At 39.0% G+C, this 20399-nt stretch overlaps 1 protein-coding gene across 4 annotated transcripts in view; it reads left to right on the top strand.

Annotated features, from left to right (window-relative positions):
- Positions 1 to 20399, top strand: part of LOC143890009 (uncharacterized) — a 52211-nt gene that overhangs the window by 24320 nt on the left and 7492 nt on the right. Inside the window, exons 4-5 of one of the 4 annotated variants that reach the window (XR_013255099.1) lie at positions 6029 to 6138; positions 8596 to 8665. The exons of 1 other annotated variant lie outside the window; for it this stretch is intronic. Coding sequence is in view for 2 of the 3 variants with exons in the window: in XM_077394488.1 (XP_077250603.1) it covers positions 8596 to 8665 (70 nt within the window). In the remaining variant the exon portion in view is untranslated. The remainder of the gene's footprint in view (positions 1 to 6028; positions 6139 to 8595; positions 8666 to 20399) is intronic. 2 more of the 4 variants (XM_077394489.1, XM_077394488.1) reach the window with 2 other exon arrangements.

Here is a 20399-nt window from a genome sequence, read left to right as displayed (position 1 = left end):
GAAATCCGGCACCTGCCGGGATGGATGGCTTGTGTCGGGATGATGATGGTGTCGTTGTATGGGCTTATTTCGGTCCTCTTGGAGTATGTGATGCCACTGACGCCGAAGTGAAGGCGGCATATCAAGGCATAAAAAGGATTGATAGAGTAAAAATGGATTGTACTATTGTGGGGGGTGATTCTCTAAACGTGATTCGATGGTTGAAAGGTTTGGAGAGCCTCCTTGGAGATTTTCTCATTTTTTTTGATGAAATAGATGACTTAATTGAGGGGTCTTCTATTGTCTTCAACCATGTGCGGAGATCGGCGAATAGGGAGGCAGATTCTTTGGCTAGGGGTGGGGTTAGTCAGGTGAAATTGGAGTGGTTCGATTTCCTTCCTCCTTGAGTGTTTTCTTATATGTCCTTTGTAATTTGGGGGTGGTCCATCTTGGTCCGCTTCCTTCTTTAATGAAATCATCTTGCCATTTCAAAAAATAGAGAAGAAGCTTGGTTGCCCCCTGCTTCCGGTTTCTTGAAGTTAAATTTTGATGGATCTGGCTTGGGAAATCCCGGACCGGCCGGTGTTGGGGGTGTTATGTGTTATGATAAAGGGGAGGTGCTTTGGCATATGTAGGCCCCATTGGGATCTCGGATTCTACCGAAGCGGAGGTGCGTGCAGTTTATCAGGGTTTGAAGTTGATGGTGAGAGATAGTTTGAATTGAATAATGTGGTGATAGAAGGGGACTCCTTAAATGTCATTCGTTGGCTGAAGGGTTCCCAAAATCCTCCTTGGAGATTTGATAGATGGTTCGATGACATGTCAGATTGGACGTGATCTCTCTCTCTCTCTCTCTCTCTCTCTCTCTCTCTCTCTCTTGAATTTAAGCATGTGTGTCGCTCGGCCAACAAGGTGGCGGATAGAATACCAAAAGATGGAGTCTCCAAGGATTCTTCTGTCCTCTACGATGAGCTTCCGCCGTGAGTTTATATGGCTTTTGTAACATCTTTGTATTGTATTTCTCTTTGTATCTTGACCACGTCAGTCTTTTTTGCAATCAATAAAATTTGTCGCCATTTAAAAAAAAAGGTTTTGGATTCTTTGTAGAAAAATTCCATGATTTTGCACGGAATTGGGTGTTTTTGCCTTGTTTTGTCTAGAATGAACAAAAGAAAATGAAACACACCAAAATAGTACTAAACAAAACGAAATCCTGAACGATGTTTCATTCTATTCTTTATTCATTTATGTGGAGCAGTACAAACATTTTGTCCATTCCAAATGAAACAAAGTGGTCTTCATAATTATAACACAAGATTTTTATTACAAGATTATGTTCCTTATCAAGTCTCTTGACATATACTCCTAAGCATGGTTTTAAATTTCGGTTTCGGCTAAAATTTTAGACTTATCCGAAACCGAAATTTCGGGCGAAATTTGGTATTAACGCTTGAAATACTGGTTTTCTTGGATGAAATTTCGATCGAAATTACCGAAATTTCGATCGAAATTCTTCAACGGAATAAAAAATTAATATTTTATTTTAAATTTCGACGAAATTCCTGAAATTTACAAAATTTCCAACAAATTTGGTAAATTTTGGGAATTTTGGTTTCGGTACATTTCAGTTTCGGTCCTCACCAAAATCCAAAATTTCGGTCGAAATTTAAAACCATGCTCCTAAGCATTATTTGAAATTTTGAACTTTACACACAATTTTACTTAACTAATTTTTAGTTTCTTTATGGAACATTTGAAATATAGACAAAACCTCGTTTCTTTCCCTCATCAAATAGAACCATGTCAGATGTGAGTAATCATCCACAAAAATAAGTCAGTCATACGTGGGTAATCATCCACCAAAATAACAGAGTATTTATGACTTGACATAATAACTATAACTAGACCAAATATCTTCCTTTTATCATCTCTAGAATAAAATGAACTCTATGATGCTTACCTATCTGACTTACATCCCAATCTAAATAGGAAATAGACTGAAGACTAGGAACCACTAACTGTGAATTATGGAGAGACGAGTGTTCGAGTCAATGATTCCAAAGTCGATGAGAGATTATAGAATGTAAAGCAACATTTACTAGGATACGGTTCAAATAGTAGAGTCCACTAGACTCAATACCGCCATGATCTGTCCTCTTTGTCTGTAGACACTGAAACACAGGTGATGAAGGATAAAAAGTTACTGAATAATAAAGAGTCTTGGTTAATTTGCTGATAGACAATAAATTTAAAGAAAACTTGAGAACATGAAAGAAAGAGGATAGGGTAAGAGACTTGTTAGGACACAATCTCTTAACCAATAGTAAGACCTAGGGATCCATCATCCAATGAAATAAATGAATTTAATACATCCTTATCAAATGATGTAAAAATTGATGGCTCACCTGTCATATGATGAGAGTCACTTGATTCTATGGTCCAACGAGAGAGATGACTAAAAATTAGAATGGATGCATTACGTGAGAGGTAAAGGACGATGAAGGGCAAGTGGTAATTGCTGAGTGTTCTTAACAATCTTGTTATAGTTGTCACTGGAGAGCAGCTTTTTATATCCTACAATGAGTGCACTTTCTATGACCACGTCCTCTACCATTGTCACGATCTTCCATAACCACCAAATCCTCTACCACCATCACCTTTTCCAACAAAGTCAAGGCTAACTCATTAATAGTAGGATCTGAAGAAGAGGTAGACTGACCAACATGTTGAATTGATGAGTAAATGTTATTCAAAGAAGTAAGCTCTTTGCTGGCAAAGATCTGTGGAATTATACTCGTGGCCAAGCCAAGAGAGGAATTTATCAACATTAAACGCCTCTTGTTGCCTCTTCAAGAGTTCGAGATCAGATGTGAGCGGTTGATACATGTTCAATCAACTCCAGATGTGAGCGGTTGATACATGTTCAATCAACTCCAATATACCACTAGAGTATTTTTTATCACTCACTCAAACTATTGTTCTTGAATAACTCGGACACTTGAGATATTGGCATTTGAAGAATATATCTCACAGAGATGGTTTTAAATTTCCACTGGTACAAAAGGACCGAAATATTTCTGTTTACATCCCACTAAGGACCAAAATATTTCCGTTTACATCCCATTGTAACACATACCGAAACCGAAACACACCAAAACCAAAACCTTAAGTGTACCAGTAGTATACTATATCAGTATGTGTTATATATTTATATTTATATTTAGGCTACTGATATTGGCACTGTCGATAATGGGACTAACTCACCTTTTCTTTTATTATTTAACAAGTTGTCAAAAGCTATTACAATTCCTAAAAAGCTCTCAGCAGCCAATTAAATAATAAAAGACAAGTTGAGTTAGTTCCATTATCAAAACATCATAGTACTACTTAGTAGCCTTATGTTAATTGCATGTGAAATGTGGTGCATGTAGTATGTATAAATATTTATATGAATTACATGTGAAATGTGGTATGTATTGAATTATCAGCCATGCCCGACAGTGCGTGTCTCTAGGCATTCAATGTTGGGATGACCGTCTTGCTTATGTGATGGCTTCTAAGGGGCTGTTTGGATAAGTGTATTTTAGAATCGAGGTTTTAGTTTGAAAGCTGTGTAAAATTCTGGATTTTACAATGGAAGTAGGTTGCAGATGTGGGGGAAGTAGGTTGCAAATGAAGGGTTTAAGTAAGAAATCCAGGTTTTAGAAATCTCCCCCCATCCTGAGATTCCTAAAACCTGGAAACAGGGGACGATCTCCTACTCTCTAGCCCGACGGAAAGAAGGCCGGGAAATCAGAAATGACGGACGGTCTCCTTCTCTCATCTCTCATCCAGAATTTTGATGAAATCTAAGATTCTAAAATCCACGTATCTAAACGGCCCCTCAGTGTGTATTTGTACTTATTCAGTTATTCTAGCATATCCTGAAATTTCATTTTAAAAATTATTTTATTTATATATGTTTCCATACGTTTACATGATCTCCACTGAAATTTCAATCCGAAACCAAAACGTTTCCGTTTCAGTTGTGACAAAAACAGAAACTGAATCTGAAATTTAAAACCTTGCTCACAGATAGTGTCCCATTATCTCATTTGCCGGACAAAGGATGTAATGACCCAGTCCCACCAAGGGCCAATAAAGATAGAAATCCTAATTAAATCTAGACCGTAGATCTTTCGATCAAAGATTAACGGCTAGATCTTCGATTTTGAGTTTTTGGACCGTAGGATATGTAAATTAGATATTGGATCGATCCCCAATCTGTAAGATTCTTGTGTATTTCCTATCCCACATTAGATTAAACGATCTTAAAAATCGACGGTCATAGTGTATTTTCGTCACCTATTTTTGGGGCATCAGATCTTGTCCGTTCGACATGATTTTGGTCCTGGTAGATGAGTATTTCGAATACCTATCCAACGGACCCAATTTGCGGCGATTTGGACATGATTTGCGCAAGTTATGACTCTTTTTCTGTTAGGGTTCGGCATAGTTATGAGTTTTGTCTTATTAGGCAACTTTTAAGTTGTTTTATTTAAAAAAAGATAAATGTAAAAGTAACCTAATATAACCTAAATACTAATAATATATTAGAATTAGCTAGGAAACCCAATATTGATATTTCCATCCCTCTTAAGCTAGTATTAGATTATAATTAGGAATCTAATAATTGGAATCCTTCTTGAAATAAAACTCTAGACTAAGTTTATAAATAAACCCATCTAGTGTTATTTTTAATCACCTAATAATTGATGGAAAGGAAGAGTGAGAAACGAATAAGAAAAGCTACGTTTTTGCATTGATTGGTTTTTCGTTTTCGTGGTTGCTTTTCGATTAATACTTAGAGTCTTCCATCTCCTTCTACAGTCAAACACTGAGGCAAGTGATAGTGGACTCTCACAATAATGGTTCCTTTAATGGTTTTGATATTATAGTTATGTTCTCTATGTTCATGCATCATATTTCTGTACCTTAGAATTTCAAAGAAAAAAAGAGGGTTTTGAAAGGATTTGATTTAAAAAAAAAGATGTATGATCTTATGCATATACTCCTTATCGCTGTATGGCTAAGTTATAAATTCCTTTCCGGTCGCCGTTCCGTTTTGGCTACTGGAACGGAACGTTTCGGTGTTTCGGCCGTTTCTTTCGAAACTTTCCGTTCCGCTCCGGTGAGGGGATTTTTTTTTTTAAATAGTTAAAAATATGAAAAAAATCCAGTGGGTATAGTGAATTTTTTGGAATTTTTTGTTCTGCTCCGGCGAGGGGAATTTTTTGGAATTTTTTGAATTTTTTCTTATTTTTTGCAAAAAGACAAAAATAGCCCTCCCAACAGCACCCCCATGGTCATAAAACAAGGATAAATATGTAAAATACACTCCCCAACAGCCATAAGGGCATTTCTGTAATTTTTTGGAATTTTTCTTATTTTTTCCAACATTCCAGCACTTCCGGCCGGAATAGGGGGTTTCGCCCATTCCGCCCGGAATTCCCGCCGGAATGACCGGAACGGACCGGAATCCGGACCGAAATGGAAAATATAGGCATTCCGCTCCGGAATCCGGACCGAAACCGGAATTCCGATGCGTTCCGGCCTGAACGGAACGGAATTGATAACTTAGCTCCATGGTAATGTTATTGACCTATATATATATGCGTGGCATATATATAAAGACATATGCTTCCACCCGCTTCGGGCAGGTGATGATGACTTGGGATATATACATATGATGATTCGGATTTGAGACCGTATACTTTGGTATACGATGTGATTTTTTTTACATTACCTATCTATGTTTTTCCTCAAATACAAGGTTTTGATTCTTGCGTTATTTATCTGTACTATCATTATATCTTCTTTGGTGTTCTCATATCTTTTGACGATCGTACTCATACTCTTATTTTGATTTCCACATCTCTATTCGAGTTGTTGTCTATTCTATCCATTGACATAAGGATCATTGTTATAATACAATTTTATTACTGTGCACTTTTATTACATGAGCCCAATAAAGGATCTTCTTCAGCTCGTTCTGACTCAGTTACTACAGTTCTTGGTTGTAGGTTGACATGATGACATGAACACAAAATAAGGGAGTTAAAGGGATCGAGAAAAGAGTGTTTGGCCATGTGGTCTTGTCGGGCAAAATGCCTTTACTTTGTGAGTTGTGTTGGATTTTTTTTAGTCCGCTTGTTTCCCTTTTGGGGTAACGATTCTGATTTTGGGATTTAAAAAAAATCATGTCTAAAAAAAATATTTGCCCCAAATCTGGGTCGTTACAAAGGAACTTCACATTGGCACTGACTTGTGGTTCCATATAGTTCCAAAGTCAATTCATTATATGATAATTCTCTTCGAGCCAATCCTTGTACTTAGTGGTTCTATTAGGCCTGCCTTCAGTCAAACACTTCAGTTTACCCTTGACACCCATGGCTACCTTTACTGGTCGAGCCTAGAGAAGCTAATTGGGCCGTTGTGCAAAGTTTTAGTAAGTTGTACCCTTATAACCTCCATGATATTTCACTCAGTCCCATTCATCACAGAGAATCACAACAAGAGGAGTAACATAAGTATATTATGTTAAAACATATTCACAGGATAAACGGACATCAAGATAGACCAACCATCAGAGGGGCAGCGCAATGTACACTATAACACAACAGTCTACACAGGAACAACAATTCACAAGAATAGAATAGTGCTCACTCATAAACACAACAATCCACACACATAATTAGCAGTCTAGAGAAAGGAACAATGGTCCTCGGTACCTCACAAGGCACATCAACCCACAAAAAGGTTCACAACAGTCACATGAAGGGACTACAGTCCGAACATGGCACACTGGACCACACAAGAGAGCACTACACTTTATCGATAAAATGACAATCCACAAGAAGGAGCAACATTCACACACAAGTCACAATAGCCCACAAAGAGATCACAACAACCACTCAAAAGTGATTAGGTTCCGGGTTAGGGATTCAAAGGTGGGTAGGGTTAGGGATTTAGGCTAGGGAAAAGTCCGGTTTTGGTTGAAATTTTCGATGACAATCTTATAAAATCATGGAAATGCATGGAAACGGATACAAATGATATAATTTTAAGATGAAACTTTAGGAAATGCTAGAATAAGCACAAATACATGTTTAGAAACCATTACATAAATAAGGCAACCATCCATAATGGTTTAACTACATCAAACACCTAGTGACACTCGCATGTCTGAGAATTCAATACATACCACATTTCATATATAATTCATATAGATTTCACATCATATGCAATTAATAAAAATTTAATTACATAACATATACTAATATAGTATACCTATATACTCTCACAGTTTTGGTTTTGTTTTGCCTTTTGGCGGGGATGGAATTGAAACATTTTGGTTGTTTCATGTCAGTTTCAATGGAAATTTAAAACCATGGTTAGGAGTAGGGTTAGGGATTCAAAGGTGGGTGTGGTGAGGATTAGGTAGGTTTAGGGTTCGAAAACGAGTTGATAGAGCTAGGGTTTTCGAAGCAGCCTTTCACAATTTCTTGTATCAATATTCGACTTGCATGAGTCGACTCCCTTTTACCCTGGCCAAGTTCTCATTTGAATCTGAGTTTTGTGCTACCAAGTCAATCAAAACTCAATCAAAACTTTAAAAAAAAAAACAAACTTTACAAAAAAAAAAAAAGTCAATCAAAACTCCTTTGGCTTGCCCAAGTAAATGAAAAATTGACTGTGTTAATCATTGATTTCCTCAAGTTGACTCCGTTTTTACCGTGGCCAGGTTGTTTTATCTGAGTTTTGAAACACTATTTTTCTGATTAGATAATATATTAATAAAGAAAAAAGGCCTAACCAATACAAAATACAGCACAAAATGCTATACATAGGATAAAAAAACTAGAGCAACAAGGCGTCTTCCACAAATGTTCGAAGTGATGGGATTGTAGGGTTAGGGTGTTGAATTGGTTGGTGATAGAGCTATGATTTCGTATTGATTGGATGGTAGAACTATGATTTCAAATTGGCCAGTGGCATTGTCGGGCCAAGGTTTTAAATTGGTGGAATGATAGAGATAGGGTTTCCTATTGATTGGATGGCAGAGCTAGGGTTTCAAATTGATGGGATGGGAGATCTGGGTTGGGAATTAGGGTTTGGAGATGGAGTTTAGGGTTCGAATTGGTGGGGATGAGGTTAAGCTTGAGGATTTTGAATGGTTTAGGGATGGAGCCAGGGCTTTTAATTGGACATGACATCTAAGATTCAACGACTCTAATAGAGGACAAGGCAAAAAGATATGTTGGCTTCGATAGCAGAGAAGACTATAACGCTTAAGACCTCGGATCTGATAGCAAAAGGGAGAGCCAAACGGCGAGAATAGATCAAAGAGAATGGAGAGGAACTGATAGTGTTTGGCTTGAGTTTCTTTCAGAAAATCCTGATACTATGATCTCTCTGTTTGGGTTGGCTTTCTTTCAGAAAATCCTGATACTATGATCTTTCTTCATATATAGGGATGCTTAATATCTTCTGTTTAGCTCATGTTTTTTAAAGAGTAATTTGGCCCCATATTCTTTCTTTAGGAGTTGACTTATTTGTTTATTGTTTTTATTGCAGGACCAGCGCCATCAGCTAAATATGGTGGAAAATATAGGGAAAAGGGTGGTAATGACATTATTATGTTTCAGTAAGTAGAATTCTGAAATGCGATAACCTGTATGATTTTTTAAAAAGGCTACTGATATTCGCGCTACCATGTTTTGATAATGGAACAATCTCAACTTGTCTTTTTTTTTAATTGGCTGCTGAGAGTTTTTTGGGAACGATAATAGCCTTTGACAGCTGGTTAAATAATGAAAGACAAGGTGAGTTCGCCTCATCATCAATACATGGTAGTGCGAATATCGATTTACAAATTATTTCTTAAGCCACAAGATTTTTCCACTCATTCTCCTCTCAACTTGCTAGAAGAGTTACGTTTTTAGTGCAATATCTTGTTTAGCCTTTAAAAAAATTTATATTGGACAAGGGGAAGAAAAGATGTCTTAAAAGGTAAAAAATTATTGGGAACAAATATAGGATGAGTTGGGTGGTTTGGAGTGTAGGAACTGCTGGTAGGTAGGGGCTTAGGAGCATGTCTGTCCATTTGTTCATCTCGAGTCAATTTTGAGTTGAGATTAGGTTTAATGTGGTGGGGAAGGTGATAAAATTTTGGGAAGATAGATGGTTATATGAATCTCCCTTGTATGTCATGTATTTCTGAGTTTATATTGCCTAGTTGACCTTAGATGGATGAGCGTCAAAGATTGTTATTAGAGGAGAGGGGACAGGAGGGTGGTTTCGGCATTACCTTTTAGGAGAATCCTCAGGCAATATTAGTATCTAGCATCCACTCTTTCTTCTTAAATCTCTTGGGAGCATCTATATTTCTCCTTTTGAACCCGAAAAAGGATTTGAATATTTTTGGCTTAGTACCTTTTGACATCCTTCGTTTTTGAGGAATCACTTTCCTCTGTAGCGTGTTTATGGGCTGCTCTGATACCTCCACGGGTAATTAAATCAGTGGTTGTGCTGATAGTGAAATACTTGTGAATCAGTAAAGAAATGTGAGATTTGCTAGCAGGTGAGTTTATGGGCTTCTCTGATACCTCCACGGGTATTAAAGCAGTGGTGGTGCTGATAGCTAAATACATGTGAGTCAGTAAAGAAAAGAGAGATTTGCTAGCAGGTGAGTTAGAGTCTGCGGGCCACTCATTGTTTATTGCATTGTACCCAAGGTTTTGTATTTCGGTTTTAGTTTCGCTTGGGCACGGAAACGGAAACGGAAACATTTCGGTTTCGGTGGAAATCTTGTAAAATCACTGAAACGTATGACATCATATGCAAATGATAAAATTTTAAGATGAAACTTTGGGAAATGCTAGAATAAGCACAAATACATACTTAGGGCCTGTTCGGGAAGGCTTCTCAATCTCTCCGAATGAAACGGGTAGAAGTGGATTGATGAGAAATTTTAGAAATGGATCACGAAACGGAAACTCTTGTCTCATCTCTAATCTGTTCGAAGCTTTCTCTGATGAGGCCCATGAAGAGCAAAGCTCAGTAATTTTCCAAGAGAGAGATGCTGTCTCGGTGACGATGGGACCATGTAAATCTTTACTGGAAAACTACGCTCGGGGTCAAAGGGTTCATCTTTTTCTCCCTGATCTCTCACTAGATTGTCCTTCACAGAGAGAAGGCTGTGAGAGTATTAGTGAGGAAAACATAATGGGAAGTGAGTCAGTTTTGTGGAATGGAACAGAGAGAAATAGCCTTGCTCTGGCTATCGGTATAGAGGAAAACCTGGAGCCCATCTCCTGGGTAGACCCAAAACCTGAGATTTTAGAAGTGTTTGTGAATCATATCATCTCTACTAGTAGGGCATTGGCTCTGATATACTCGTGCCCGGAAGAAGATTTGAGGAATATGTTCAGGGTTGCAGAAGGAAGAGTATTAGACCAGCGAATATGTTCGGATCCCTCGAGTTTAGAGGATATAAGGAAGATGTTACGGGAGCTAGCAAAGCTTAAATCGGATGTAAATTATGGAGGTTCATTAAACAGAATGCAGGATGGTAAAAGTGTGAGGGGTGATAGGGGAGATTACACCAGGGGAAGTGAACTTCTTTCGTCAAGTGATCCATGAAGATAATATCTTGGAATGTCAATGGGTTGGGGTCTCTAGCAAAAAAGGCGCAAGTTAAGGAATTAGTAAGAGTTAATAAGCCAAAGACTGTCTGTATTCAAGAAACTAAATTGGGGTCGGTGAACAGGGCTACTGTCAAGAGTTTGGGAGGAAAAGCAAACTTGGATTTTATTTCTTTGGACACTGATGGGGCAGCAGGGGGTATTTTAACTACTTGGGATCAATCAAAATGGGAGATTCAAGACTCTTGGCTAGGTAAATACTCGGTGTCGATTGTTCTCAGGAAGGTGGGGAACCGGTAACAGTGACTTTCTCAAGTATCTATGGCCCTTCAGTCAGGGAGGAGAAAAGATATTTATGAGAAGAACTCATAGAAATTAGAAGGAAGTGTACTCATCCTTGGTGTATTGGGGGTGATTTCAATGAAATCAGATGCGTTGAAGAGAGACTTGGGTGTAGACGATCGAATCAGAATATGATTGCTTTCTCGGACTTCATCATAGATAATGAGTTGATTGACATTCCATTGATAGGGGCACGATTCACTTGGGCTAGAAATTCTAGTCGTATTGACCGATTCTTGTTTTGCCTAGAGTGGGTTTCCCTTTTCCCTGATCTTTGTCAGAAGGTGCTTGTCCATTTAGTCTCGGATCATTGCCCACTATTGCTTGACCCGAGATTGGATTCGTGGGGCCCTTTTCCCTTTAGGTTTGATTTGGCTTGGCTTGAAACTCCGAAGTTAGAAGAGATGATGGGGGAATGGTGGGTTTCGTATAGGGTTGATGGGTCGACGGACTTTGTAATTGGGGAGAAACTCAGATCTGTGAAGAAGTGACTAAAAGAGTGGAATTCAAACAGGTTAGTGGCAAATTCAGAAAGAAAGTTATGGTTGCAAAGTAGAATCAAGGATATCTCTTTGGTTGACGAGGGCGGTTTAGCTTCAGAGGAGGATCTGAATGAGTTGGGGAGGTTCAAAGAAGAACACAAATGTTTACCGCTGCAGGATGAAATCTCGTGGAGGTAGAAATCTAGAGCCAATTGGCTAAAGGAGGGGGATAAAAACACAGGTTACTTCCATAGCATTACTAGTGCCAGAAGGAGAAATAACAGAATTGAGGCTTTGGAGATTAATGGGACTATCTATTACCGTAAAAAAGCTATATCCAGGAAAGAATTTTATAGGTCGCTATACGCTTCAGAAGGGATAGTGCGCCCCATGTTAGAAGAGGTCGCCTTTAAAGTCCTAGAAGAGAACAGTAGGGTGGCTTTGGAAAGACCTTTCTCGGAAGAGGTGGAGAAAGGGGTTTTCTCTATGAGCCGTGATAAAGCCCCGGGGCCTGATGGTTTTTGTCTCGCATTCTTCCAGTCTTGCTGGGGCTATATGAAGGAGGATATCTTGAAATTCTTTTGAGAATTTTTTGATGGGATGGAGTTGGACAGAGGCACCAACGCGACTTTTATTGCCTTATTACCAAAAGTAAAGGGTGCAGTGAAGGTTTTTGATTTCAGGCCTATCAGTTTGGTGGGCTGCCTCTATGAATTTTGGCAAAGGTCGTAGTTGAGCGATTAAAGGGGGTGCTCCCTCTTATTATTTCTGTAATTCAATGTGCGTTTCTTAGTCAGAGGCAGATCTTGGATTGCTCTTTGGTGGCGAATGAAACGGTGGATTGGATGGTAAAAACAGGAATGGGAGGTGTGATATGCAAGTTAGATATGGAAAATGCATATGACAGAGTTGAATGGCAGTGCTTGGATTTCTTATAAAAAAATGGCAGTGCTTGGATTATTTACCTCGGAAGATGGGTTTCAGAGATAGATGGGGGGGATGGATAAGGAATTGTTTATCTTCTGCTTGGTTCTCCATACTCATTAAAAGCTCCCCAAAAGTCCCTGAGGTGTTTACGTCAAGGGGATCCCTTATCTCCTTTTCTCTTCGTTATTGTGGCAGAAGCTTTGAGTTTGCTGATGGAGAAAGGCAGATCCATGGGTCTTGTTAATGGTGTAAAATGTGGCCAGAATGGAGTAGAGGTCTCGCATTTGTAGTTTGCGGATGATACTTTATTATTCAGCTCCCCTCAGATCTCGAAGATCATGAATCTTAAGGCAGTTCTAAGGTGCTACGAACTTATTACAGGGCAAAGATTAAAAATTTCAAAATCTAGGACGTATGTTGTGAACGTAGCAGAGGCAGAAGCGGTTGGTTTAGCCAATCTTATGGGTTATCCCTTGGAGAGCCTCCCAACAACGTACCTTGGCCTTCCTTTGGGGATAGGGAGACCTAACAAATTTGCATGGGATCCCATCGTGGAAAGGATAGAAAGAATGCTAGATACTTGGAAAAGGAACTTGGTCTCTGGGGGAGGTAGGATAACGTTGATAAAGGCGGTGTTAGCGAATATACCTATTTATCAGTTATCTTTATTTAAATGTCCAATGAGTGTTGTTAATCATATTGAACAGATTCATAGGAGATTCTTATGGGGAAAAGATCAGAGGAGAAGAGGGGCTTTGCTTTAGTAAGTTGGGAAGATGTGTGCAAAAAGGTACGAGGAGGGGGTTTAGGAATTAGGAAGATAAAGCAGGTTAATCTTTCATTCTTGGGGAAGTGGTTGTGGAGGTTTGGTGAGGAGCAGTCGCAGCTATGGGCCAAAGTAATTGTTGATGAATATGGCTTTGAACCAGGTAATTGGAGAGCTTCGAATTGCTATAATAAACCCGGAGTTACAGTGCGGAGGGACATTATGTGCATGAGTTACAGTTCCGATCGAGGCATAAGATTTAGAGTTTACTCTGGTGACAGAATTTCTTTCTGGGATATGTGTTGGTGCTCCATTATTACGTTGAAAGAAATGTTTCCTGATCTTTTTCTAGTTGCTGCTGATAAGATCACGATGGTGAAAGATTCTTTTGAGTGAGGAGGAGATAAAGTGATTTGGAAGCCAACTTTCCGGAGAAGTTTCTTCAACAGAGAGCTGCCGTCGGTTGATAGATTTCTTCAGTTACTTGAGACACGTCCATTAGCTTCTCTCTAGGTATGACAAAAGACTGTGGGAATGGGAATCTTCCGGGGTGTTTTCTGTTAAGTCTTTTTACAACCAACTGGTTCCATATCCAGCGTCTCCAATTGTAGCAAAAGTTTGGAAGATCAAAGCCCCTCCGTGGGTTTGCACTTTCGGCTAGGCGGCCCTTTGAGGTCGGATTCAGACAGTGGATTTTCCAAGGGAGAGGAACATGTTGATTGTAGACCATTCCCTTCCAACCTCAAAGAATTGCTTGAAGGGTGGTCGATAGTGCCGTGGAGGGAAAAAGGAAAGGTTTTATGGTCGATTTCGTTGATGGCCACGATGTGGGTTCTATGGAATGAAAGAAATGAAAGATTTTTTAAAGGTAGAGCCAAATCATCTTATTTTCCCTTCCTCAAGGTAATAACGTTATCTGTTGCTTGGGTCAAGGCCCTTCCTCTCTTCCGCTTTGTTTTGGCTTTCGTGCTTTGGGAGGGGGAGAGTGATTTCTAACACCAGGGAAAACCGCCCTTTAGTACGTCAGTAGTGGCAACCTCCCCCTATCGGTGGTTTTCGAAGTTAAACTTCGACGGTTCAAGTTTTAGTAATCCGGGGCCCTCGGGGATTAGGGGCGTTCTAAGAGATTCTTCGGGAGAGGTTGTTAGTGCTTTCTTGGGTCCTATTGGTTTAGCTGATGCGAGCGAAGCTGAAGTTATAGCGGCTCATCAAGGCCTTTTGCTTGTGAAAAGAGATAGGTTGAACCACACTATAGTGGAGGGCGATTCGCTTAATGTGTCATAAGGTGGCTCAAAGGCTCTTTGGTTCCCCCTTGGAGATTTCTGCGCTTCTTTGATGAGATTAAGGATAAAACGGTAGGCTACTTTTTCACTTTTCAACATGTGAGAAGATCAGCTAATGGGATTGCAGACAAACTAGCAAGGGATGGAGTTCATAAGCAGGCTTTGGAGATTTTTTATTTTTTGCCCCTTTGATTTGGGATGTCGGGATGCTTGTATTTCTTTTCGTTTCTCTCGTTAGTTTTCTCTCTGTATCTTTTGGGCGCACCTTCTCAGTCTTCCCCTTTTTAATGAGATTTGTTACCATTAAAAAGAACAAAGATTCTATGGATTTTTATCGCTTTACTCATTTTGACGCCTACAAAATCGGGAGAAACCACTTTTTAATGGTTGCCGAACATGCCCTTAGAAACCAACATATAAGCAAGAAAGCCATCTATAATGGCTTAATCACATCGGACACCTAGTGACATTCGTTGGTCCCAACCGATCTAACATCTCAGGCATAATATTATACGGTTACTTTGTTATGTAGTTTTGATGTTGCCCGCCAAATATCATTATCTGCATTAATGAAATGAAAGGAAATGCATATCGTAACATCTTTCCTTTTTTTGTTATTTTGACCATTTAGATTGAATTTTGGGAATTTCGGTCAAATTTCGTTCAAAATTTCGGAAATTTCGACGGAAATAATGATATGGAAGGAATTCATATAGATTTCGTTTCGGTAAGGATGGAAACGGAAACATTTTGGTTATTTCGGGGAAATTTAAAACCATGATTGTACCTCGTAAGATTTTGGGGAAGTTTTATTTGCTTTGGTATGAATTGGGTATTCCTAGGCTCAATTTTTTGGGTAAGAGTTGTGGCCAGTACGAGGTAATAGGGAGAACACCTTGACAAGTGATGTCGTACATTTTGATTTGACACATTAGAAGGAAATAAACAAGTTTTTCATGAGTATAAATCAATTGGGAAGATTACAATGGATGTTACAACATCTTTAATTAAATGGGAAAGTTCGAAGAAGGATTTTCAGGGATCTTTGATAGGTTTTTATAAGTGTAGGAGAAATTGAGGTGTCCTCCACCTTCAAATACTACTAAACACAAGTTGATGGTAGTTCTCACAGGAAAAGGGAACTGTTGGTGTGGTTGGGGTATGTAGAAGCTGCTACTCATGAGATCAATAAGGCTTTCGCTGGCCTGATTAGAATGTGGGTTCTAAATGAACTGCAGCAAGAGTGCTTCTTATTGCGCTATGCATTTTCAAGGAGGATTTATTTGTAACTTTATTGGCAGGAGACTCAAAGAATGTGATTGCTTGGCTATGAAATTATCCCAAGGTTTGTGAATGTTAGCAAGTTTCATCTTGGAATTACTTGACCTTTATAAGGAGATTTCCAGTGTTTCAAACATACCCCAAGGTCTTCCAGTGATCCAACGGATCAGCCCAAGACATACCTGTTAGAAACATGATCTTTCGTGATGTAGGAGTAAGTTGTAATTTTTGTCATCTTTAGGGGAAATCTCTTCCAGCCTTGTACTAATGTGTGCTAATGGGACAGTGGTGTTGCAAGTGGGTCACTTAGCGGTCTGCTCAAATCTTAAACCCAACTTAAGAACTAGGGGTTAAGACCCAACCTGAAGGTTAACTCACTTAACCTAACCATCCTGAGCACTAATTTGACTAACCCATTGTTTATTACACGTGATTTCATCATTTATGGGTTGCATGATGTATTGATATTACTGATAATTCAACTCTTTTTTTATATAAACTGATAATTCAACTTTACCAAAACGTTTGCTGAAATGAATGTATTGTGTGGGAATCGAATTTGTAAGGTTGTCGACTTAATGGGGAAGGCTAGAAAACTGTAATCAGAAATTGATTGCCTATTGCCCTACCAAAAGAAGAACAAAAAATCAGTACTACCCAACATATGGTTGTAACGGTGCCATCATGCCATGGATCTAGTTTACTTGCATTACATACCAGCCATCGACGTCTTCCTATTATTATATAATACTAACCAGATGCCTGCAAAGCAATTCTGAACAGCCGATGGAAAGGGGAGAAGGAAGTTCCTAGACTCAAGGGAGTTAGTGTTTACGGGCTTATATGATAAGAAACTAATGGTTATGAATATCTTATGTGATATTGATGTTATTAATGTATTATAATGTAAGGGATAGTCCGGTTGTTGGGCAATTACTTTAGACGGGAGACCATAGTTCGAAAAGCGTATATGGGTCTCTATAATCTTATCATCTTGGTTGTTGGGCAATGGGTTATAACTTCTATTTATTCAGCTCGCGTCTGTCCAACGCTTCTCTTTTCCAGCGTTTATTTCTAGGGGCGGATGGTTCAAGGCTCAGGAATTGGTATTAAAAGGTACCTCAGTACAATATTTTGAAGAGAAACAAAATACTAAGAGAATCTTTTGGACTCTCCTGGTTCTATCTGTCTTCACCATTAACAAAGGAGGAATGGAAAATCCTGGTGATTCAGGAGAATCATCTTCTTGTTCTGGAGGGGCGTTGTAGACGGTTATTCATGGAAATCATGGTTTTAGAAAACCTCCTTAAGAGGCTGAAATCGATGGTCTACAATGAGTCAGGCGGTTCACTTGGTATAGCCTCTGCAGGTTCTCTCCGATAAAAACACCCATTTATCGTTACTCGCAATTGAAGAAAGGGTGGAGAGGAGATAAATTTGGGAAGCTTCTAAGATGGTGGAAGAAAGGATAGCGAACAGAAAAGATCCTGGATTCTTTGATCGGATCCCGGATGCTCTCCTCCTTGATTTGCCGGATCTCCAAATCCAACATATCGTGGAGGAGTTTTAAAGTGTTCCGCTTAGGCGACTTGTCTAAAAGTACAAATTTAATGACTATCTAGATGAAGATGACAAGTCTTTTTTGATGAATGCTTTGCCTCCCTCAGGATTTGTAGAGATGGGGACGGGACCTCAAGAAATAAAGGATTTTGGTGAGGCATTCTAAAGGCTTTACAAGGGGTTGACGCAGGGAGTAGAATATTCAATGGGTTTTGAGAAAGACTTGAGTCTTAGGCCAGAGGGGAATGTAAAATCTGCACATAGATTGGAGTAGAAAGGAATAGTTTCAATGTGGCACTTTTTGCTGGAGTTGATTACTGGGTACAGTAAGGGGTAATGGATTTTAGTTTGAGCCAAGGAGATTGTTCCTAGGTATCTCATACTATGTAAATCTGGTGGGACTACTGGTCCCCATTGTAAGTTTGCTAGTATGAATATATTTGTCATTTTTCAAAAAATAAATAATGTAAGGGATAGTCTAGCCATTTCGATTACCTGCAATTTCGCAAGTTACCCATGACCTTGCCTAAGAAAGAAGCGAATTGTCCGGTCAGATGGATGTGGTGGTTGTGATATCAAAAGCACCCTGCAAAAATAGCAAGCTATGAAAGTGCCCAGGTTTTGGTGGGTTAAGCCAAACCCAGCTTGAATGTTTTCAGGTACATGTACAATTGTGTAACAACCTAATTTAAATTTTAAAACTACCAACTGGCTCTTTAGAGTGAAACTCCATAGCTGCTCTAGTCACGTCACCACATCCTTACAATCCTCATGTGTAGGAAAGGAAGGAAGAAGGGTGACACCAAATGCTAGGCTCATGGTTCTTGTTTTTTTTTTTTTTCCTTTTGGGGTATGCAAACTGGGAGCATACTTGTACCTTAATCAATGAAGCACAGTATAAAGAGATCTTCATATAAAATGATAACTTGGGCAGCACATCCTGTCTTCTTCCTTTTCCTTCCCCTCACGTTCCTATAAAAAATTACAAGCGTAGAAGTTCGGACCATTCATATTTGAAGTAAGTGGGCCAAATGCCTATTTACTTGAGCTTCCTAATGATCTGACATATCTTTAATATTATCAGATTTCTATGATATTGGGACTTGGTGAGGACAAACAATCAACGTATGAAGCAGCTTAAATGAGAGAAGAAGTTGAAGTTATCCTTGACATACAGACCAAAGTTTATTATTATTATTAATATTAAAAAAATGCAAAGTTTATGCTAAATTGTGAATGAAGGGTAGACATTTCAATTTTATAAAAAAGGGTCTGTCAGGTACGAAAATATGTCCGTTAGGACAAATATACCCCCCTTGCTTTTTCCCACCATCTTTTAGGCTCTAATCCCTAAGCTATTTTCACCTACCCATTTCACCGTTTTCTTTCTTCTTCCCCAACCCTTCCAACGTGAAAAACAGCCATTGCCATACTTTTCAAGCTCGATTCCCATTGTATTTTGAAAAAAAAACACCATTACTTGTCACAAATTTCTACTTGGGTGATAAACAGAGCTCCAAGTAGGTCAATTCTCCTCTACTTGAATAGGGTTTACATCTTTTCATGTTTTCATGTTATTTGTACTTTGGTTTATTTTCATAGTCTTTACCAGCCTCTTTGTTTGATTATTACCATATTTTTCTTGACCTCTCTCTCTGTGTGTATAGAGAGAAGCCTGAATGGACATCGTATACATACTTGGACTCTTAGAACCATTACTTAGATCTCGGAACCACAATTTAGTGGTTCCGAGGAGGTTAAATAGTGGTTCTAAGACTGTAAATTATGGTTCCAAAGTGGTTGGTACATTCTAACACTACTTTCTTGGTTGTCAAAGTGGTGATGACTGCATCATTGGTGTTTTAAACATATTGGAATCATTACGTAGGCCTTAGAACCCCAATTTAGTGGTTCTGAGAGGTTACATAGTGGCTCCAAGAGTGAAAATTATGGTTCTAAGAGTCCAAGTAGTGGTTGGTACATTGTAATAGTATTTTAGTGGTTGTAAAAGTGATCATGACTATATCATTTGTGTTTTAAACATATTGGAACCATTACGTAGGCCTCGGAACCACAATTTAGTGGTTCTGAGGAGGTTAAATAGTGGTTCCAAGGCTGTAAATTATGGTTCCAAAGTGGTTGTTACATTGTAATACTATTTTATTGGTTTTCAAAGTGGTCATGACTGTCTCATTGGCGTTTTAAACATCTTGGAACCATTACGTAGGCCTTGGAACCACAATTTAGTGGTTCCGAGAGGTTACATAGTGGTTCCAAGAGTGTAAATTATGGTTCCAAGAGTGAATCCGGTGGTTTCTACATTGTAATAGTGATCATGAGTGTATCATTGCTGTCTTAAACATCTTGGAACCATTATGCATGCCTCGGAACCATAATTTACTGGTTCCGAGAGGGGTTAAATAGTGGTTCCATGAGTGTAAAGTATGGTTTGAAGAGTGCAAGTAGTGGTTCCTACATTGTTTGTTTTTCTGTACAAACTGGCATTGATTTTGGGACCCTTGTTACTACACATGATACTTACTCACACGGAATTATTAGAAATTAAACGTTGTTGTAGCCACTATTTGGCCGGAAGTGTACATTTTTTGGAACCACGATTTTGATTTGGGCATCATTTAATTGTTATTGGATACACCCTGTTCATATTGGAACCACTGTTTCTGAATTTGGAACCATTTCTCACTAATTCATCCCAACTTCCAGTGGAACCCTTATTATAAACTACCTGTGATTTGACAGGCCAGCGGACTGTTAAAAACTTTCATACTGGAACCACTATTTGGAACCCATTCGGAAGTCCACAACTTTCTTCGGAGCGCTACTCGAAAGTCTGAACCAAGATTCGGATTTCCAACTGGAGTCCAGTAGATTGGGCATTCTACTGGACTCTAGTCGGAAGTCCGAAACTTTGTTCGGAAGTCCGAACCAAGCTTCGGATTTCCGAGTGGAGTCCAGTAGATTGGGCATTATACTAGACTCTAGTCGGAAGTCCGGAACTTTGTTCGGAAGTCCGAATCAAAAGTCTGAACCAAGCTTCGGATTTCCGACTGGAGTGGAACAACTATATTTGACT

The sequence above is a fragment of the Tasmannia lanceolata genome, unplaced genomic scaffold, assembly GCF_043159265.1.
Source record: "Tasmannia lanceolata isolate RefF3 unplaced genomic scaffold, GAP_Taslan_0.1 ptg000013l, whole genome shotgun sequence".
Classification (NCBI taxonomy): domain Eukaryota; kingdom Viridiplantae; phylum Streptophyta; class Magnoliopsida; order Canellales; family Winteraceae; genus Tasmannia; species Tasmannia lanceolata.
Note: the sequence above shows the minus strand (reverse complement) of the source record. Positions and strands in the feature narration are given on the sequence as shown.